At 38.8% G+C, this 23,693-nt stretch overlaps 1 protein-coding gene and 1 long non-coding RNA gene across 2 annotated transcripts; one reads left to right on the top strand and one right to left on the bottom strand.

Moving 5' to 3' along the window:
• Positions 1 to 5,975: 5,975 nt before the first annotated feature.
• RSL24D1 (ribosomal L24 domain containing 1) lies at positions 5,976 to 19,403 on the bottom strand. The gene is made up of 6 exons (XM_020896208.2): positions 19,240 to 19,403; positions 14,472 to 14,585; positions 12,192 to 12,264; positions 9,808 to 9,871; positions 7,929 to 8,014; positions 5,976 to 6,745 (listed from the first exon to the last, which is right to left on the bottom strand). Exons 1-6 carry the CDS (start codon positions 19,318 to 19,320, stop codon positions 6,672 to 6,674), a joined length of 492 nt encoding a protein of 163 aa, XP_020751867.1. The 5' UTR covers positions 19,321 to 19,403; the 3' UTR covers positions 5,976 to 6,671.
• Positions 19,404 to 19,445: 42 nt separating this feature from the next.
• Positions 19,446 to 20,585, top strand: LOC139035634 (uncharacterized). Its single transcript, XR_011488278.1, has 2 exons — positions 19,446 to 19,554; positions 19,667 to 20,585. It is a non-coding gene; the product is annotated as an uncharacterized lncRNA (long non-coding RNA).
• Positions 20,586 to 23,693: the final 3,108 nt, after the last annotated feature.

The following is a 23,693-nucleotide window of genomic DNA, read 5'->3' as shown; positions in this document are numbered from 1 at the left end:
GGCTGTAAACAGTATTCAATGCAAAGTTGTTTGAGCCCACAGATGTGGACCCCACAGACACAGAGAGCCAACTCTTTTGGGAAAAATGTCTAGGTACTACAAAAAATGTTTAGGTATTCAAATCTGTGTTATTCAAGGGTAAACTGCATATATAAACTTTCCTCTTTCAACTGCTTTTGCTGCATCTCATTAAGTTTTGTTGTCTTTCCATTTTGTCTCAAAACATTTTTATTACCCTATGATTTCTTATTTGACCCATTGGTTGTTCTGGAGCATGCTGTTTAATTTTATTTGTGGGGTTGTTTCCCCTAGTTTTCTTCTTGGAACTGATTCCTAGTTTCATATCATTGAGGATGGAAAGGAAGCTCGATGTTTTTAACATTTTTTCCTCCAGTAGTTATGCTGTAACTGCCCGTACAGCTACACTAATTTTTGAATTAAAAAAAAAAAAACTTCATTTCATTCAACTTGCTGTCTGAATTACATTCACTGTGGGACAGATGATCACCTGTCAGTCCTAGAAGAACTGGTAAGAAAAAGTGTCCATTCTAGAGTCACAAGTTAAACTACTCCATGAAATCTATCCTATTCTCCAGGACACTTTCTTTCACTGCTAGATTTTTTTCCGTAATGAATAAACGTGTATACTGGGCACTTCATAGCCTCCTTCATGGCTCAGTTGGTAAAAGAATCTGCCGGCAATGCAGGAGACCGGGGTTCGGTTCCTGGGTTGGGAAGATCCCCTGGAGAAGGAAATGGCAACCCACTTGGATTCTTGCCTGGAGAATCCCATGGACAGAGGAGCCTGGTGGGCTACAGTCCACGGGGTCACAAGTGTCAGACACAACTTAGTGACTAAAGAGAGAAAGATACTGGGCACCAATATGCTAGATGTGGTTTAGAATTTCAGCTAGTGATTGTCAGAGCTTGAATTTGAGTTCTGCTACTTGTAAGTTACAAATATATGGATGAAACTATTGAGTTTCATATTCTCATGTTCCTCATCCGCAAAGTGAAGACTAACTTAAAGGGTTATGAACATTATGAGAGAATATATGCAATATATCTGGCTATAATAATTCCTGTATGACTGAGTTCTCACAACTCTGGAACAAGGTGGTACTACCTCTTGGCAAACATGTGATCAATGGAACTGAGAGGTTAAGACCTGGATACTTTCTCCTTTGAGATATTTTCCCCTACATACAGTGGAATATACAGTGGAAATAAATGTATCTTCTGGAAATGGGGAAACTGTGTCTCTAAAAAATCAAAAAGCTACTAGCACTGATGTTTTGGCAGCACAAAGAATCTGAAAACATGATGAGAAATGCAGCAGACAGCAATGTAGTTTAACACTGTATGAGTCTGCTTATCACTTACTTTTAAATGACAAGTCCTTTTAATCAGGTAGACTGCCTTTAACTACTTGCTCACTGTCTATACAGCATTCTCTGATATCAGAAGAGCTATATGTTAACTATCATTAAATGTACAATGGAAAACAGTGTGGGGTATCTCAATGACTAGAATGGCATACTTTTCATTGCTGTTCTTCTTAAGACTCCACAGCTTGGTGTCGAACCAAACATATACACATACACACACACACTGGAATATAGCAAACAAATCAAGTATTTAAAGCTGGCATTCTGAAACAAAGAGTCGGACAGGACGGAGCAACTGAGGCATATTCTGAAAACAAAGAGTTCCTCAAAATGCTAAAGGATCAGTCTCCGAGGGAGACTAATCAAGGGATCAGTTGGTTAGTTGACATTAAAGTAACAGTAACAAATTCACCCTAATTGATTGTCCTTATTTCGTTAGGCTCTGTGGTTCCTGAAATAAGGCACTACTTCTATGAGCAAGGGCCTCCCTGGTGGCTCAGAGGTTAAAGCGATTCCCTCCAATGCGGAAGACACGGGTTCGATCCCTGGGTCGGGAAGATCCCCTGGAGAAGGAAATGGTAACCCACTCCAGTATTCTTGCCTGGAGAATCCCACGGATGGAGGAGCCTGGTAGGCTACAGTCCACGGGGTCGCAGAGAGTTGGACACGACTGAGCGACTTCACTTTCACTTTTTCTACCAGCAAAGCAAATTCCACACAAAATTTCTTTAAGAAACCTGCCAAAACCATGGCTTATGATCAGATCTTCCTGGGATTTCTTGACATGTGAATGCTCTAGCCAGACCCAGAAATGGAGGATGGTGTAAAACCACTAGAAGCAGCAGCAGCAAAGTCAGTTTTGCAACACAAGGCAAGCACTGTTGTTCGGCAAATCTTCCCAACAGTGGATACAATTAATGTCAAAATCACAATGTGTCTCTCTGCTATTAATTTATTCTTTATATCTTCCAAGTTACTAGCTATCTTAAAAATAAACTGGAGTAAACCTAGCAAATGGCAACATTTAGTCACATTTACTGAGCATCTCCAATACAACAGGTACCTAATATGTGCCTGGTATAAAAAACAGTCCCTGCACTCTTAAGGGATTATGATAGAAATGGGTTGCCCAGACTTGCTGGAGAAAAATGGAGATGTCTATCGATCAAGATTTTTGGTTACAAATGCTGGCAAAAGGAATTTATTGGCAGGATCAAACAGAAGTCACAGAATCAGTAAGAGCCTAGAGAATCAGTTCAGGTAACTGGTACCTGATGGAAGGTCATGTAGTAGAAACATCACCTCCAACCTGTGCGTAACAGCTTGAATTAAGATATAAAACCTAGGGAGAGTGTTGAAGCAGGAGAGCTTAAGTTAGAGGTTCACCCCAGAGCAACAGAAACTAGAGACTGCTATTAACACATTCAGAATGTAAAATAAGAAAAAAGTCATTCCTCCTTTAAAAAGAAATTCCAACAACAATGATTCAAATCAACATAAGGCTGAGGGTTTCCTTGGTGGCTTAGTGGTAAAGAATTCGCCAGCCTGCCAATGCAGGAGACATGGGTTTGATCCCCAATCTGGGAAGATGCTACATGTCACGGACATGAGCCCATGTCCCCCAGCTATCGAGCCTGTGCTTTAGAGCCAGTAAGCTGCAACTACTGAAGCCCGAGCACCCTGGAGCCCACGCTCTGCAGCAAGAGGAGGCACCGCAACGGGAAGCCCACACACGACACCCAGACGGGAGTCCCGCTCAGCACAACTACAGAAAAGCCTGCACGGCAACAAAGACCCAGCAAAGCCAAAAATAAGTAAATAAATAAAACTATACACACACACACACACACACACACAAAAAAAAAGCCATGAGGCTAATATACTCAGTATAAACACATACAGGGTAAAAGCTGTGGATTAGCTTTTCCACTTTGCTTTATATATCAATAGACGCCTTGGAAAATTCTTCCTATAGCCTTTAAAATTGATTTTTTATATATTTTCCCCTATTTTCTCAACACTCTTATTTTAGCAGGCTGCTAAGTTAATTTTTACAAAGTGTAGTCTTCATTCAATATTAAAATTTACATTGAGTGACTGAAGTCTGATTTTTTTTTTTCCAGATCTCCACTTAAAATGTAAGCTAAAAAAAAAAACAGTAAGCTCAAGGACAGAGGGAAAAAATAATTTCTCTTATATCATTAAATGTAAGATTTAATTTAGCTCTTTAAAATTATGGGTGATTATTTTTTTAAACTAATGCTGATAAACCAGAAATGTATTTCTTCCTCCCAATCTGCACAGCAGAGGATGTTTGGGCAATGAGATGCTCTTAATAAATGAAACTGTCAGCTGACATAAAGGCTAAATTTAACGTTCTAAAGCATGTCCCTTTGTAGACCAGGTACACTGCACTCAATTGAGCACAGCTATCCCCAAACCCTAAGAGCCTCCGCCTTCTTCCCAAGTCAAAGCCCTTTGCTGTTACTGAGTTTTGTGTAGTCACACACCCAATCCTAACATTTTAACAGTAGCTTACCATGGCGGTGGCCTTGAAATGACTATTTTAGATATATTAACTAATTAGAGGAAAGGAAAGTTAGTGGCACAGTCATGTCTGACTCTGCGACCCCACGGACTATAGTCTGCCAGGTCCTCTGTCCATGGAATTCTCCAGGCAAGAGTAATGGAGTGGGTTGCCATTCCCCTCTCCAGGGGATGTTCCCGACCCAGGGATCAAACCTGGGTCTCCTGCATTACAGGCAGATTCTTTACCACCTGAGCTACTAGGGAAGCCCAATACTAACTAATTAGGTCCTCATAAAAATCCTGAGGGGTTATCATCTCCATTTTTTTTTCTAGATGAAGAAACCAAAGCACAGTCAAGTCAGTTTACAGCCATCACCTGGACTTGTGAAGATGGGACCTGAGAAGTTCTGAATAAATCCCTTCTATATAAATGCAGGGCAATGCTGGAGAAAGACTGGTAAGGACACAGATCCCGCCTCCTTCATACTCTGTTACGTGCTATGAAAGGGCAAGTTACCTACACCTAAGATTTTGCCACTTATAGAACGAGAATAATGCTGACTGCTTCACAAGACATGGGCTAGTCCTTCTCAAACTTTCTTCTATAAACATCTTCCTAGGGTTTCTATTTTTAAGAAATGATTTTTTTTTCCATATGAGAATTTCTTTCTGCATCTTACAAGGTTTTTTAAGAGATGTTAAAAAAAAAATTCTATGACTTACAGATGATACTGCTTTTAGTATTTTCTGTGTAGTGAATGCCTGGACAATCTATGTTTTTGTGCTATGCTAACTGCCCAGCAGAGGTCTCAACCAGACAAGTTAAAACAATAGTAACCTAAAAGCTCTGTACCATGCAACTCTCAAGTAAACTTTAAAGGGACAATTCATCCTTAGTGGTCCAACTACGCTTAAAAAGCAGAGGATGAATAAAATCACTGCATTTGCATCCAAATACTTTATGAGATCTAGTGTCTCATAATAACATGATCTAGTGTCTCATAATAAAATTCTGACAGCTAAGAGAACTGCCTGAATGTTAAACCTGAGATACAATGTCAGCTTTTTGTTTCAGATCAGTTTCCCCAAATTAATGATCTCAAAGCAACAGCCAAGCTGCTATCTAACTAGCACAGTAGGAAATTTGTTTCTTAACAGTATGTGATTTTAAAACAAGTTTATATTAAAACAAACACAAATGCAGTATGGGATGAAAACTTCAATTTTACAAATGGTTTTACATACATATTCTCCTATTACATCAATAATTTTGTTTACAAATAAGTTTCACTTTATCAACAAGAACAAAGCTGGATTCAGGTCTTCTAACACCTGATTCAGTGATTAGTCCATTTTTCTACTATCTAATATTGAAATAAAAGTTTAGCCATTACTACATAATTATGTAACCTTAAAGATATGTAATTTATTCTAAATTTTGTCCTAAAAAACTGAGTTACTTAATATTCTTAACATACTCATAAACAATGTAAGTATACATTTCTCTTTAAACAGTTCTACTTCAGGAGTATGTGTGAACAAAGTCATTTTCCTCCAAGCAATTGACACTTCATACCTTTTGTCTGATGCTGTGCTGTGCTCAGTTGTGTCCAACTCTCTGCAACCCCACAGACTGGAGCTCACCAGGCTCCTCTGTCCGTGGGATATTCCCCGCAAGAATACTGGAGTGGGTTGCCATTGCCTTCTCCAGGGGATCTTTCCAACCCAGGAATTGAACCCACATCTCCTGCATCTCCTGCATTGGCAGGTAGATTATTTATCACTGAGCCACCTGGGAATATCTATCTTTTGTTTAGTACTTTTTTTTTTCCATTTATTTTTATTAGTTGGAGGCTAATTACTTTACAGCATTGCAGTGGTTTTTGTCATACATTGAATTAGCCATGGATTTTAAATAAATATGTAAGCAGTTACTCTAGAAACAATTTTATGTGCAAATAATTTATAATGTGCTACTCATACATCCCATTTTCGAAAACCAATTAGGAATTTTTAGAAAGAAAACCACACCAAAAATTTTAATAGGCACTGGAGTCATGGAAAAATAACGTTTATTCTACTAGGAATGTCAACTTATCATTGAGTATTCTCCAAAGTGGAAATTACACAACGCCATTTCACGAACAGACTGCTCAACTCACCCTCAACATCCACAAATGACTATCACAATAGTTAAACCACATCAAAACAGTCCAACATAATTAGGCTTCAATATACTGGACCATTATGTTCTTCTAAGATGCTAATAAACCAAAACCAGAAATATTAACATCAAAAGAAAAGATATTACTTGAGGCTAATTATCATACAGATTGTTAGTTCCTTGCTGTATCCCATCCAGAACATTAATAAAGGAAATATTTTACTGCAAAGAAAATTTTACTTTATATATATTACTAGTCATGAATTTGTCATTATTACATAAAAGCTGTCTAATGCCATTAACCAAATGGCATGACCATTTTATGTCCACAATTCACTTCTGTATTTACAATAGTTTTCATGACTTTTAAAAGTATGTCTCTCAGTGAAGGTTTAACGTTGAGATGCAACCTAGCATCCATAATAATATTTGCTGTTCTGCATATATCAATGTAGGACAGAAGTGTTTACTCCCCTTTCATCTGAGTGACCTTATGTGGGGGAAAAAAAAGATCAACAATTTACAAGTTCTAAGTCTCCAAAGAAGATTTCCAGATGCACTTAAAGAATTGCTTACAGACAGTAAGAGTTTTAAGAAACATCCTCCATGTCCACATCCTCTTGTAATTTCTGTACCATTTTGTCTTCCAGCTGCTTTCCTTTGCCTTGAAAAAAGAAATTAAACTCTTATTGATTTGGTGTGACCTTGTGGAAGTCATATTCACACTTCATAAAGAATCTTGGCTATTTTAAAATAACATTAAATATTCCTAAATAATTTAAGAATATAACTAAACTCACACAGATCTTATGACTTGCCACACATTTGCTCACCTCACCTTCATGACAACCTACATCTTAAAAATGAGAAAACTGCGGTACAGAGACAAACGAATCAGTGACCCGGTCACTTGGCTAGTAAGTCCAGTAAGACAAAGGGGTGGGACGTGAAGCCTGGCCATCTGGAGCCAGGATCGCTGCTCTCAACACTGCACTCTCTACCTCAAAAAGGGTTACCTAAAATCTTAGACAATAACGGTTCCTTTCTATTGTTTTTGGGGTGTTAGTCCATATAAGCTATATGTAAAACAATGCTTCACGATTCTATTTTTTTTTAATTTAGTACAAAAAGGTCCTAGCTGGGACTTTTGCATAAATCTACCCAATATGCTGTTACAGAATTTGACTCTACTAAGGCTTAGGCATAGCTAAATCCCACCAAACTCTCTCTCCTCATAGGTGTACTTGGTGCCAGCTGAGGGAAAACACTTGCTTCCGAGCACCTCACTGAAGGAATCACGCACGCCAACGGCTGCCCGAGTGAGTGCCTGCCTGCAAGTTACAGAAGCGCAGGCAAGGCTCCAGTCCCAACTGCAGTTCTCACACTGAGGCATCAGAACCACCGGGAGAGCTACTGAAGTAGAGGTCCAGAGCCAGGGCATTTGAACCTCTGTGCTCAGTGAGTCCCCCAGTAATTCCCACGCCAAATGAAGTTAGGGAACTATTAACATGAAACACTGTCCTTTTAATCAAAACAGGTTCGAGGCAAAATCATCTACTGAGTTATGACTCAAATAATTTTGATTAACTTGGAAAGTGTTTTTACGGAAGTCAGGATTTTATGACAGGAGAAAAGAAACACCATAAGCAATAAGCTGAATGGAACTCAGAAATGCACTGAATCAATATTTTTTATAAATTACCAAGTCATATCCTAAATGAGAGAGAATGTTTACATGAAAAAAAAATTTATCCTCAAAACGTTGGCTGGTACCCAATTACGTGGACCATGAAAGCTTTTCGTTTCTCTACTGGAGGCAGAGAACTCCTGTATGATGCACTACTTACCTGCAAGAGGGGCCCGGATAAGATGGATGTTTTGCTTGACTTCTTTAACGTCCTGAACTTTCTGTAGTTCTTTATTTTTCTTCAACCTAGGATAAAACACATCAAGGCCAAAAGCTCAGTTACTAAAAACTCTTTAAAAGACATTAATTCATAATTTGTAAAAATTATATTTAGTTAACCACAAAGATGAGAAATGGGAATACAATCTGTTTCTTGTTCCTTGTTAGAATAATGATTCCTACACTCCCAATTTGTTCATTCACTGTTATGCCTAGTGCCTAGTCAGGAATAAATTGAGGGTTGGATATGTATTTGCTCAGTGAATGAAGGAATGTAACTGCAAGAATTAACAAGGCTTAGAGATCACAGACACAGAATACAAACCTCTAATCATTAAAGTATCTGTTCTCTATTTCAGGAGAAAGATGTAATCTCCGTGTTATCTACTTTTTAAAATCATTCAGTAATTACAAGAACATGAAACACATAAGACATTCAACAACAAAAAAAAGTCAACAGATTAGTTCTCAAGCATTTGGGCCCCTTTTTTTTAATAATTAAAAAGGTTTGCAGCCAAAAAACTCTTGACACATGCTTTTCTACGAGACATTTGTGATGACTAGATCAAAAGTGATGTCTCTTCTAAAGAAATAGCCAGTTTCAAGCTGGGACAGGGAAAGTGCAAGATGGTACTAGAAAGTCTTGTTAAGCCATAAAACAAGAAGCAACCAAAGAATGATGAGGAATTGTCAAAATGACACAGAGCCTGCCTGAAGAACTCTCACTGGCCAACTTAGGGTACTTAGAACACCAAAATAAATAATGATAAAGAACTGTAACACACTGACAACAGTAAGAATTGGTGTACACACCCACATGTGAGGCGAATAAATGAATAAAATAATAAATGTGGAACTGGGGGAAGAGAAAAATGCTCTTTCTTGGATAAGAAAGCCAACTAATAAACAGGAAAGGATGAAATTAGAAAAATCACCACTTGGCAATAGTAACAACAGTAACAGATTCAGGCAGAACACTAAATGGACGCTAAAACCAGTAGATACCACTTTAAGAGTGACAGATTCCTTGCTAAGTGTGTCTCCCCCAAGATGCATTGATTACAAAGAGGGGAATAAAACAGTAAAGTAGTTTCTTCCATTTCCAGGGGAGAAAACTGGCAGACACTACTTTAACCAAGTGATAAAAGTTAACATCACCAGTCAGAGGCAACATGTCCCTGGAAGACACATTTCTGTACTAGTTTGGCCAAAGGTGCCTACCCTGAATCTAATCATGAAGAAAACAGCAAACACAAAATGAGAAACATCCTGTAAAATGACTGACCTGTACTCTTCAAAAATGTCAATGTCATTTAAGACAAAGGTGAGAAACTGTCTGGATTAAAGCAGCTTGAAGAGACAAGACTGCTAAGTGCAATGCATGATACACGACTTTCTGCAGTGATGAAGGGCATCATTAGAACAACCAGTAAGATCAAGTAAGGTCTACAGACTCAATAACAGTATTTTATCAGTGATAATTTTCTGATTTGATAACTATACTGTGGTTATATAAGAGCATGTTCTTATGTTGTATACCTGATACTAAAATAATGTTGTGTGTCAATTATACCTCAATCTTAAAAACCACACAGAAAAAAAAAAAAACACAGAAAAAGAACATACTAATTTTAGGATACATACACTGAAGTATACTTAAGAGGAAAAGGCATCATGTCTTCAACTTACTACACACAGAGTTAAACACAAAGTAAATCTGGCAAAATGCTAACAGAATATACAGAGTTCTTTATACTACCTTGATAGTTTCTGAAAGTCTGAAGTTAGGTGGAAATAAAGATATTTTAAAACATTTGTACCTGTTCATTATAAATTTAGCTTGTCGCTTCTGTTTGATCTCTTCAACTCTCTTCATTGCATCAACTATTAAAAAAATTGATTAAAGTTAACAAATTTATGTACATTCAAGCCAGATGATTATACTCAACAAGAGCTTTAACAATCACCTTTTATTCTGATTTAGAAATGGACTAAACCAAACAAAACACTCGCTGCAAAAACAATTCCTACTGAACTAGCTGACAAAGGTACGTACTCTTGGTTAACATCACTTTTGACTCTTTCCCAAGTATCATTTCTTTAATCTTTATTTTGCAAAAGCCTTTACTACTAACAAATTTCCCTTGTACTTGAAACCAGTCCAACATTTTTCAAATTTTATTCTACAGAGAACTTGGATTAATGACATTAACCCCATTCTTAGTTTGTCATCTCTATAAATAAAGAGTCCTTTCCTGATAATAAAAGCTACTTTTTCTTCAAGCACCTGAACTATGATCTCATTATGAATCACATTATATACCTAAGATATGACCACATTACAAATATTGGTAGAATGAACCTGTCAATTCGCCACATTCTTAACCACGAAAATCCAAAAACTGTTTTGGAAAATTTATACAAGACCCTTGGTTATAAGGAAGTTGAGTCCAACTATACTCTAGAATCTGTATCAGTACTGTACAATGTAAGATAAATCACATATGTAATTTACATTTTTCAGTAGCCACATTTTTTTTAAAAAGTAAACCGGAACAGCTCAAAATTAAATTCAAGGTACATTTTGTTTAACCCAACATATTCAAATTACTGTCATTTCAACATGTAATTAATATGAAAAATTTACTGAGATTTTACACTTGTTTTCACACTAAGTGTTCAAAATCCAGCATATACTTTACATTTACAGCACATCTCAATTCAGACTAGTCACATTTTAATTGCTCGGTGGCCCCTGTGACTGGTGGCTACCATACTGAGCAGCACAATTCCCAACCAGATTCTTAAAGTGCAGTCTGTGTATCTGAGTGGGGCAAATGAATGAGGCTCTATAATAATACCTGAACCAACTACTGTCTAACAAATAATAAAACAGGAGTTCTCAGTAAAATGCACTGAGAGTATATGCCCTGTTCATCTTCATATACCAGAATCAATGGTTACTGGTAAAAGATACACTATCTTAGAGAACACACAGTATTTCTCAGGAACAATAAAAACACATGATACGAGCACAGAGGGTCTCAGTAACTGAATATCCACAGATGATTAAACTAAGATATGCACCTCAGTTTCCACATCAAGCTGAATACCCACCAAATAAAAGTAGTTATAGACAAAAATGGTCTGGAGCTGCTATCTTCAAGTAGGAACAAAAAAGAAAACAAAGGCCAAAACGAAATAAAACTCAATGGGGTCCAGAAATGCTTTAGAATCTTTCGACAAAGTCCCTGCCAAAAGTGCCTTCAGGAATCAATCAAATAATCCTGTGAAAAATGCATAGCTCCATATGGGATTGATGTGTTTGTGCATATTGTGAAATGATCAGCACAGCAAGTCTGGTAGAATTCTAAGTCTTAAACTGACTTCTAGTTAACAAACTTCCTCACCTCCACACCAAAGACAAGAGAGGCTAAGGCTGCATAAGCAGGCAGGGCGGAAGAAGAAAGGCGGGGCCACGGGCCTCACACTACACATAACACATGGCAGAATCTACAGCTAGATTAAGAAATTAAGTTTTACTACAAATGCGAATTTTTTTAAATTAAAGCCTCTGCCTAACTTAAGTAAGTAAACGACAGAAAGAGCTAGGTAACTAGGTATGCAGACAGCTAAGAACTAACTATTACTGCTTGTAGTTTAGTAGCCTCTAACTTCATTTTCACTCAGGTCAAACACTTAGAAATTCTCTTAGAAAATTTGTAATTATCATGCTTACATGCTGTACCTTTGAACTTTACAGAACCACTAAGTTTCATGAGGTATACAATACTTATATCCCTAACAATACGCATATCCCTAAACCAAATCATCTTAACTGGCAAAGTGTGTTACGTTTTTGCATATTTTAACTATGTCACACCTCCACAAAGTATTCTACATCTCTATTTTTTCGTTCAGATATTTGACTGCTTTTAGATCTCTGTGCAGACACTTCAAATAACAGCAAATTTAATAATTATGCTACTTTAATAATGGATACATCAACCAATCCTGAAAAGATTCGGGATAGCTTACAATAAAAAACACAAATACAGGAGAGCCATTGAAATAAGGATAAAACTATAAAACTAACCAATTAAAAGAATAAATTTAATATTTAAACAATCAACTGATATTAAAGCTATAGTAATATCCCAAACCAGTGTCTACTGAAAACTCCTCATATTCCCTTGTGACTTACTGGTTTTATTCCACAGTTCTCGCTGGTATTTGACAGGTTCATTTCTACGTTTTTCAAATTCAAATGAATTATCCTGTAAAAAGAGGAAAAATATGGCTTTAAGAGAGATAGAAAAGAAGCATTTCTTAAAACTTTTTCTCCTTTTCACAGAAGTTCTAAGTATTTCAAGCTACTGTTGTTTAGTCGCTCAGTCATGTCCGACTCTTTGCGACCCCATGGACTACAGCAGGCTTCCCCATCCTTCACCATCTCCAGGAGTTTGCTCAAACTCATGTCCATTGAGTCGGTGATGCCATCCAACCATCTCGTCGTCTGTCGTCCCCTTCTCTCCCTGCCTTCAACTTTTCCCAGGATCAGGGTCTTTTCCAATGAGTCGGTGCTTGGCATCAGGCGGCCAAAGTATTGGAACTTCAGCTTCACCATCAATCCTTCCAATGAATATTCAGGGTTAATTTCCTTTAGGATTGGCTGGTTTGACCTCTGTGTAGTCCAAGGGACTCTCAAGAGTCTTCTCCAACACCACAGTTCAAAAGCATGAATTCTTAGGCACTCAGCTTTCTTTACAGTCCCAACTCTCACTTCCCTACATGACTACTGAAAAAACCATAGCCTTGACTAGATGGACCTTTGTTGGCAAAGTAATATCTCTGCTTTTTAATATGCTGTCTAGGTTTGTCATGGCTATGGAAACATACTAAGATTTTCCCCAAGATGATCTCAGAGAATGTAAGTTTTCAAATTTTTTCTCCATTAAACACAACATACAAGACACTCCTAATGAAAAAATTTCTCTACATATTAGCGATTCTCAAAGAGATGGGAGGGGAGATGGGCCTATAACCACCATCATGAGGATTATAAATAAACTCAAAAGACTTCCCTAATTTCCTGTTCCTAGCTGAGACTAACAGCCAGAAAACGTATGTCAGACTGAACCATTTGAAACTTCCTTTTCTCATAGATGAAAAAGAGTCAAATATTGAGAATTTCATATGGTTCAACTAAAATACCTAGCATGTTCATATATTTCAATACCTATAAACCTTTCTGTTACAGCATGGAGTTGAAACTACACATTCTCAAATAATGTGGTGCTACTCTGCCTGATGTAAGCTTCACCCTGAAATTCTCTAGGTCCCCTCCAAATGTAGTCGGTATTTTGACAATTAACAACTTTACTTACCTCAAAACATGCAAAATAATTTTGGGAAAAACCCCAGATATTTCTTGGTTTTCAAATCTATCAGACTCAGACTCAGTTAATGTGAACATTAACTCTGCACTTAGCTATTTCATTTATATACACAAGACTCTGTTCAGATCACAGTAACCTCAGCCATGACAAGGTAAAACCGGTCACCAGCAAATGAATATGACCTAGCATTCTTCCTTCACTCATACAGTTGCCACCTGTATTTGAGATGCTACAGTTCTATTCATCCACACTGAAAATTATTTTTGTGACAACAATCATGATCTGGCCTTGCAAGTTGTCAAAAAATATTCTTTACATTCACTGAAAAACCTTAGGTGTTAAGAAAGCCAGAAAAGGACTTCATAGCAACTACTTAAGACACTGCCTTTACGGAGTAGAAAGGTGGGGAAAAGTCATGGGTTTGGTAGAAGAGAAAGTACATCAGGGAGAGGAGAGCTGAAGATCTCCCGCCCTCAAAAACAACCTGTGCAAGTTTCTCCTCCTTCCTTTTCAAGGACAGAGTGCGGACAAGCTTCGGTGGGACCTCATACCAACTCAGAAAGAGCAATACTTGCGGGCGCTCGCCTCATGAAACTCCCTCACCCCAATTCCTCATTATTCCTCCTGACACCAATATCATTAACTAAGTTCTCTGCTCTCAGACACAAAGTCCAGCTAAAGAAATTGAAAAACTGATAAACAAGCTTATTGCAAACCTCATCCAAGCCCTCACTGCTATTCAAACATCCTTTTAACTTCCTTTCAAAATTCTTAAGTAACAATTTCCAACTTCAATCCATTTAAATAATTCTCCCCTTTGTTACAAGAGCTAAAAATACTTTTTGGAGAATAAGAAAAATCATTTCTACAAACCAGATTAAGATTTTTTTTTTCCTTTTCAGAATTCTACAGATTTGTAGTTTTGGGGATCATGAGAGAATGAGATTGCCAAAGCCAAATACAAGTCAGTCGGTCATGAATCATGCTCCGGGAAGCCTTACTAGAGTTAAATGAACCATCTTCCCCATCCAAACACTAAAATTCTGAAAACTATAACAACTATAGTGATAGCTAACTGTACTCACCACCGTGAGCTCTTTACCAGCTGCTTTCCGGAACGCTTTAGTCCATCTGACCTTGCGAGGATTGCGCTTCTTTTTGAAGTTTTTATGGCACTTGGATTTACAGAATCTGAACACCTATTTTAAAAAGTGTTAAAATAGTGAAAAGACAATATTAAAAACTTTTATGCCATAGGACATTACCCCACCAGACAAAATATACTATAAAGTCTGAGAAATAACAATGGTTCCCACTCACAGCTGCTTCTACTTATAGCATGATTTAGAAACATGAGACATATCACACAATATGCTAATTGAACTATTTTTTGACTATCAAACATCACTACAACTAAAGATTGAGGGCCCCCAAAACATGGTTAAAAACTAGCATTTTTATAGAATAACAGTAAAACCTTTACTATGATCTTGAATGAAGGGAAAAATTTTAAGTAAAGTCATTTATTTAAATCCATTTGCAATTCAGAATAATTCTCAAAATTCACTTTGTATATATCTCAATGAGGGGGGAGAGGTAAAGTTTCAAACGACCATTCTGAAATGTCCTTTGGTTCTTTTCACTGTTGCACAAAATAATTTCCCAAAAAAACCAACTAAAACTGGCTGCAGATTTGTTTTTCTAAAAAAATTATTCAGAGATCTACTAGCAAGATTCTTCACTACTTTAATTCTACACTTTCATCTCCAAAGATATGATCCTTTAATAGTGTTTACAATTTAATGATGATTCAAGGTGCTCTTAAAGTGACTTACTGGGATTTACACATCTAAAATGCATCACTTTGTTACTCTGTCTTAGAAAAAGTTACAATTTGTATTACTAGAGGAAATCTGAGAGAAAAAGTATTATAATTGAAATCTGTGGACCTTGGCAAAGAAACTTAAATTGAATTATCATGCTTAGATGTGACCCACTCAAAAAAAGGCCAAACTAAGTTATAGACATTTCAAGCTAAGAGACTCAGTGGTAAGGAATTTGCTTGCCAAAGCAGGAGACAGGTTTGATCCCTGGGTCGAGAAAATCCCCTAGAGAAGGAAATAGCAACCTATTCCAATATTCTTGCCTGGGAAATTCCATGGACAGGACGGCCTGGTAGATCCATGCAGTTGCAAAGAGTCGGACACAACTTAGCAACTAAAACAATAAAGCCTCTGTGTGTGTGTGCACATAAATCACAAATCAAAATACTTTTCATTTTATGTACGTTGTTCTATGAGGACCTTCAAACAGGTCACTAATCACATTATGGCACAGATTTCTTAGAAATGGTCAATACTAGAGAGTTCCCTGGTGGCCCAGTGGTTAGAACTTGGCGTTTCAGTGGGATGGCCCTGTGATGGATCCATGGTCCAAGAACTAAGATCCCACAGTCAGTATGGCAAGGTCAAAAAGAAAAGAAAAGGAAGAAACAAATGGTCAATATTATATCAATTTAATCGAGGGCCAGACTTCCTGGAGAGTCCTCTACATTCCTGAATTAATCTCAAACAGCTAGAAAATATGTGAACCACAGTAGTTTTCTGGAATAATTCACTATAAAATCATTACTGGTAAAGTTTCTTTTGCATATTTCCAGCCCAAAGTACTACTACCTTTTTAAGTAAAAGCCGTCCTTGTTTCATATCTACTAGACAACTCCTACACAAGTCCTCACTGAGAGGTTTGAACTGCTCTAGGTCTTCTCAGTTCCAAAGCAAGCCAATGGGAAGATACAGGGAAGCCTACTTAAACTCTGTATCTAACAGACTCACTTGAAAAAGCATGATGAAATATCTGAAGAGACTGGAGTCACTGAGATGGGATGGGGATTCCCAAATAAAGAGCAGCTACCATGTGCTGGATGTTGCAGTAGGTGCAAGAAGTACAAGAATAATTAAAACACAATGCTCTACCCTGAGAAGCTTAGTCCAGTAATGTGGTAAAGTCTCACTTTGCAAACAAGAGAAATAAAAATCAGTCTAGGATATAAATAATGGGATATGGCTATACACAATAATCAAGTATAAAGTAACATGTAAATATACATTAAGGAGTGATTAGATCTCTACTGTTGTAGGTGGTGGATGATTCTGTGTGAGACAAAGCTTCATAGGCTCAAATTTCCCTTTTAATCTAGTCCTTGAGCACCATCCTCAGTCTTCAACATGCAAATAAATGATCCATCTGAGCTTCACAGTTCAATACTTTTTTATGCCACTAATTTCAACAAAGATTTATTAAGCACACCTTAAAAGCATACATGTTTCTGTTTGCAAACTATGAAAATATGGAGCAGTAATATTTTACCCTGGTGGCTCAGACCGAAAAGAAAGTGCCTGCAAAGCAGGAAATCCGGGTTCAATCCCTGGGTTGGGAATATCCCTTGGAGAAGGGAATGGCTATCCACTCCAGTATTCGCTCCTGGAAAATCACATGCACAGAGAAGCCTGGTGGGCTACACCGTCCATGGAATCACAAACAGCCAGACACAACTAAGCAAATAACATTTTCACTTTTTCCAGTATTTTAATTAGTAACACACTAATTCTGGTTTCCCTGGTGGCTCAGCAGTAAAGAATCCTGCAATGCAGGAGATGCACGTTCAACCCTCAGTCAGGAAGGACCCCTGGAGAAGGAAATGGCAACCTACTCCAGCACTATCATCAGGGAAATCCCATGGACAGAGGAGCCTGATGGGCTACAGTCCATAGAGTTCGGAAAGAGTCGGACACAACTTCGTGACTAAATAACAACAACACGCTAATTCTACTCTTAAGAAGCTACTTGAGAAGCATAAGAGGGGAGATGTCTATGAAAGATGGTCTCAAAAGCTACAAGCATAAATGGAGAAAAAATAGTTAGGAGGCTACACAAGTGACAAGTGCCTAATCTGTGACCAGGAAAGCAGAAAAAAAGCTAAGACACCACTATCCTTTGCAAAGGCAGTATGGATAGGACCTATAGCTAGATACAAAGAGCGAAAAGAGTCAAACTCTCAGTTTCCAGCAGAACTATCTAAGTGTTAGTTGCTCAGTCATGCCCAACTCTTTGCGATCCCATGGACTGCAGCCCACCAGGCTCCTCTGTCCATGAGATTTTCCAGGCAAGGATACTGGAGTGGGTTGCCATTTCTTTCTCCAGGGCATCTTCCGAACCCAGGGATCGAACCCGGGTCTCCTGCACTGCAGGCAGACTCTACCGACTGAGCTACAAGGGAAAATGACTATTAACTTCTGAGAGCAAAAAGAGCTGAAGTAATAAGAACTCTCTTTCAGGAGGCTCTCTGTTAGGTACAGACAGGATTTATACAGAATACACATATAAGGTGAGGAAGTACAAACCGTAATTCCTGAGTCTGTCAAAATCACCTCATTAAATATAGATTCCTAGAGCCTCTTCCCCTCCCCCTAGATATTCCAATTAAAACAGATCTGGTGGGAATCAGGAATCAGTTTTTCCCACAAGTGTCCAGTGATTCTGAAGTAAATATAAGAGAGCTCAAATTCTGAGAAACAATATTTTGAACAGAGGAATGAGATTCATTCCTGTATGGAAGGCAAATTCATGTATTATTCCTAAAGACTTTCACAATGAGGCCTTATAATGACCGTGCCCAACTTAAAGACGGTTCAACTTTACCATCTTTACCAACTTTACCATGCAAAAGTGATACACATTCAGTGGAAATCATACTTCAAATTTTGATCTTTCCCAGGCTAGCCATGCAGTAAAATTCTCTTTGATGCTGGGCATCTGGCAGCAAACCAAAGCTCCCAGTCCACAAAGTGAACAACTTAATAGTTAACAATCATTCTGTTTTTCAATTTCAGTAGAGGATATCATAAATTACATGAAATATTCAACACTTCATTATAAAACAGGCTTTGTGTTAGATGATTCTGCCCAACTGTAAGCTAATGTGTTCTGAGCATGTTTAAAGAAGGCTAGGCTATATACAATAATCAGTAGGTTAGGCTTTTGCATCTTGGACTTACAATGGGTTTGCCCAGAAGCAACTCCATCGAAAGTCCAGTAAGATCTGTATCGTTCTATCTTCTGTTTTCAGACATACCTTTTAAATATAGATTTATATTTGTATTTATAGCCCTACCCTAAGCCTCTATCACCATCTGCAATCCATCACTTCCTTAAACATAGAAGTAACTGCTCCACTCTGTGCCTTTGCTCAAATTGGTCATTTCCCTTTCGTCTAAAATGCTTTCTCCTCTTGCTCTTAAACAAAATGCAAGATGCAGGATAAAAGCACCTCCTTCCTGTGTCTTTTCACATACGTCCTTCTCCAAATCCCCTCCAATCACTTCATAAAACGTAACTCTGCTATTAAGTCATACCCAACATTTCTATCAACCTCTACACAATACGACTGACCCCAAGTCTTACACATTTGTATAGAGGTGGACCTCAGCAAAGATGCTTGACCCGGCACGCGTTCAACAAGGTTTACTGAATTGAAGAATGTGGCCCACATACAACAGTGGGCCAACAGACTCCCAGCTTCCCCGTGGGCTCTGGCTGGAATCGCTCAACCTCTTTACTGCCGGCCTCTCCCAACAGCGGCCTAGTGACCAGCTCTGCTCGGACCGCCTAAAGGAGAAACTCCGCAAGCGGGAGGTGGCGGTCAGAGCCCGTAGTAAAGCCAGCCTCACGCACCGAAATCCCAGGCCAAACCCCACGCCTAAGTGGTAGGCGCACAGTAACCCCGCGCCGAGCGGGCACGGCTTCAGACCGGTGGGAGCGCAGCTAAAAGCGCCCCACTCCCCGCCTCCTCACCTTGCAATCGTTACGAACGAACATCATGCCGTGGCCTGGGTAGATAGGGCCCGAACAGAAATAACACTTTTCAATCCGCATGTTTAATGCGCGTGGAGACTCGGCGGCCGAACACCCAGCTGAAGAGGAAGTGACGTAGCCCCGCCACAGGAAGTGATTCTCTTCCCAGTTCTCCAGAAAGAGCATCCGGAAAAGGCGGTGCTTCTGGAAAGCGAGCCGAACGTGACCGCGCCTCCCCGCGGCCGCGCCGGAAAAAGCACTCACGTTTGGGGCAGGCGCAGAAATGCAGAGTCGGGCTGGCAGCTGTCAGCCTGGGTAAGTGCAAGGTTCTGCGCCTTCTGAACTGGCTGTTAGAGCATCTAGTTTTTCCACCTACCGTATCATATTAAGTCAGCATTTACTCATATCTTATATATCCTGTCTCTAGTTTGTGCTGTTCCCAGGCGGCTCTCCACACTTGGCTCGTCTCTAGGAACTCATTTCTCCACGGCTCGAGCCCACCGGATTCTGGTCCCTAGAGGACTTGCCTGGTGTCCACGGCGAGAACCTGCTGCCCCGCACGGCAACCGAAGCTGCTGAGTCTCAGGCTCACAGGACTTAAACAGCGGTGTTTAAAAATCTTAGTGGTGGTCTTCTCCACCTTTACTCCCTTCTCCGCCTTTTAATTAATATACATATATTTAATTACTAGACATTAAAAAAAAAAAACACCATTTGTACAGGAAATTGGTGCTTTTGAACTGTGGTGTTGGAGAAGACTCTTGAGAGTCCCTTGGACTGCAAGGAGATCCAACCAGTCTATCCTAAAGCAGATCAGTCCTGGGTGTTCATTGGAAGGACTGATGTTGAAGCTGAAACTCCAATACTTTGGCCACCTGATGCAAAGAACTGACTCATTTGAAAAGACCCTGATGCTGGAAAAGATTGAAGGCAGGAGGAGAAGGGGGCGACAGAGGATAAGATGGTTGGATGGCATCACCGACTCAATGGACATGGGTTTGGGTGGATCCCGGGAGTTGGTGATGGACAGGGAGGCCTGGCATGCTGCGGTTCATGGGGTCTCAAAGAGTCTGACATGACTGAGCGACCGAACTGAACTGAACTGGAGCCCTAATACTCCCTCTCTCTGGCTCTCTTAACCTCTCTTGTACCTTATCTGTCTCTGCTGAATTCTGTGTCATTTCCTCCAGTCTATCTTCTAGTTTACCCATTCTCTTTTCAGACTTGCCATTTAACCTCTAATCATTACATTTTGAATGCCAGTGGCTACATTTTCCATACATGGAAGTCTTTTTCTAAATTCAAACCAGTCATGTATCTTTAATAAAGTCTTCTTTTCTCAAACATTTCAATTCCTTTTATGTTTGTAATTACTTTATGATCTCCATATGGTAAGCATATTATTTGAAGTTCTTAAGTGCCATATTGCTGGATTTTGGTTCACTGGCCCTTGCTCATGTTTGGGGCTGAAGCTGGTGGGGAAGGAACGGGTGTTCATTTTAAATAGTGAGCTCATCCTTAGTAGGTGTTTTCTGTAAAAATTCTGTAAATTCTGGGTGGAAATGTTCCCTCTGAAGAGATTCTGTTTGCTTCTCCAAAGTAATCTAGAGGTATTGCCAGTCACAAATTATTTTATGTTAGTTTATGTTCATTTTTTGCCTTAAACATTTCCGGGGGAGGGGGGGACAGGAGAGGAGTAATGGAAACTTGAATCTTAAACCTGTGTAAAAGCACACTTATGGTTATAAATTCGCAAGGGAGATTAATAAGACATAGACCAGGCCCTGGCTTTGAGTGTGTTTGGGGTTAGGGAGGCCCTCCATTCCAGGGTTCTACCTCCAAGGAATCCAGAGTTTTCTCTCATGATGGCATGTAGCCGTTAAAGCTGAGCGCCTTGATTACTGATCCTGCAAAATCCAAACCAAAAGCAAACCACATCCAGCATCAGCTTGTTACAAGATCCCACTGTTGTTGCCGATGTTGTTGTTGTCTGTTTTGTGGGAAAAGAGGGATGGTCTCTAGGTATTATCCTTACTTTCTTAAGATATCAATAGTTCATTTAAAAAATACATTCATTATATTTTATCCAGCATTATCAAGTGTTTTATATTAGAAGAGTTTTCTAGTTCTAAACTCAACAATCTTGCAAAAAATAGAAGACCTGAAAATACTATATAGAGTTTTCCGGGTTATAAGAAGCCAAACAAAGCATTCTTTATTGTGCAAAAATAAACAAATGGGGACTAATTAAACATATAAGCTTTCGCATGGCAAAGGAAATCATAAAACAAAAAGACAACATATAAAATGGGATAAAATGCTAGTAAACAATGTGACTAACAAGGGATTAATTTTCAAAATATACAGACAGCTCCTACTACTCAATATAAAAAAAAATTTTTTTTAAATGGACAGATCAGAATAGACATTTCTCTAAAGAAGACAGGCATATGAAAAGATGCTCAACATCACTAATCATTAGAGAAATGCAAATCAGAACTACAATGACATACTACCTCACACCAGTCAGACTAGCTATCATCTAAAAGCCTACAAATAATAAATGCTGGGGAGGGGGTGGAGAAAAAAGAATCTTTCAACATGGTTTTTGGGAAAGTAAATCCGTGCAGCCACTATGGAAAACAGTATGGAGATTTCCTTTAAAAACTAAAAATACAGTTATCATATGATCCAGCAATCCCACTCCTGGGCATATATGGAAAAGACAAAAACTAATTTGAAAAGATACTTGCACTCCACTGCTCCTAGCAGCACTATTTACAACAGTCAAGACATGGAAACAGCCTGTCCCCATTAACAGATATATGAATAAAGAAGATGTGATTATATATATAATGGAATGGAATATTACTTGGCCATAAAAAGAATGAAGTAATGCCATTTGCAGCAACACTATCATACTAAAGAAATTAAGTCAGGCAGAGAAAGATAAATACTATATGATATGTCTTAAATATGGAATCTAAGAAACAGTACAAATGAATTTATTTATAAATCAGAAACAGACTCACAGACATAGGAAACAAACTTATGGTTTACCAAAGGGGACAGGAGGAAGGAGGACTATATTAGGAGTATGGGGTTAACAAATACACACACTACTGTATATAAAGCAAACAACAAGGCCCAATATATAGCACAGGGAACCATATTCAATAGCTCGCAATAACCTTTAGTGGAAGAGAATCTGAAAAGGAATATACACATATATGTTATATATTCATATATACATATATAATGTTAGCAAAGAATTACTTTGCCAAAACAGATTGTAAACCAACTACAGTTCAATTTTTAAAAACCCCTAATTGGGAATTTCCTGTTCTGTCCAGTTTTTAGGGCTCCACACTTCTACTGTGGGGGGCAAGGGTTTGATCCCTGGTCAGGGAACTAAGATCCTGCATGCCACTTGGAACGGCCAAAAAATAAAAAAACCCAAAAGTCCATATTGAACATTTCTTCAATGGATCGTTAGCTATCTTGACATCAACTTCAAAAGATCACAATATATTTCTCAGAGTTTCTAATTTCTGATAATAAACCAATATGGACTTATTTTATGAGAATCTTTCTAAACATTTTGAAGTCTTGGACTCTAACTTTGAAAACTCTTTCATTTGACTCTGCTACATCTTAGGTCCTTTATTCAGTCCAATAGCCATTTGAGTACCTACTGTGTCCCAGGCCTTTTCCTGGTAGCAGCAACACAGTTTTGAAGAAAACTTCCCACATCCCTGTCCTCATGGACCTTATATCTTAGTGGATAGAGACAAACATTCAAATATATTGAGTGATGATAAGTGTCATGTACAAGAACAGAGCAGAATAACAAGGCAGCAGGGGACAATCTGATAGGGGCCATGAGAGGGAGTGACTGCTATTTTATAGAAGGTGATCAGCAAAGTCTTTTGGACAACATGACATTTGAATTGTCCTACAGGGTGGGAGAGGGAGCCATGTAGATATATGGAAGACAAGCATTCCAGGCAGAGGGAACAGCAGATATTCCAGGAACACACTTGACTGCTCCAGGAAGGCCAGTATGCTCACAGAGGAGTGAGTGAGGGAGACAGGGTGGTAGGAAATAAGGTCAGAGAGCCCATCTCCCCGTATTCCCTCCTCCTCCCGTTCAGCACTACACCCTCCGCAAGGCTTCCCGCATCCCATCTCAGCCCCAGTCTGAGTTCAAGCCTTTGCCATCCTTGCTTTGTCCACCTGACAACAGCTGGCGCAACACTCCACGCACAGCAGGTGCTCCATCAGGGTTTGACGACGACATGTGTGAGTCACCTTCTCCAGAACATGGTATCTTGGCCGGCCCCTCATCAAGTACCCAATGGAATTTGTGTCTCTGAATGTGCTTTCCTTTAGCATTACATCCTCTGGGTTGAAACTTTCTTGTAAAGGGAAATGAAGTTATGTTCACACACAAC

This window comes from Odocoileus virginianus, chromosome 6 (assembly GCF_023699985.2).
Source record: "Odocoileus virginianus isolate 20LAN1187 ecotype Illinois chromosome 6, Ovbor_1.2, whole genome shotgun sequence".
Taxonomy (NCBI): Eukaryota; Metazoa; Chordata; class Mammalia; order Artiodactyla; family Cervidae; genus Odocoileus; species Odocoileus virginianus.
Note: the sequence above shows the minus strand (reverse complement) of the source record. Positions and strands in the feature narration are given on the sequence as shown.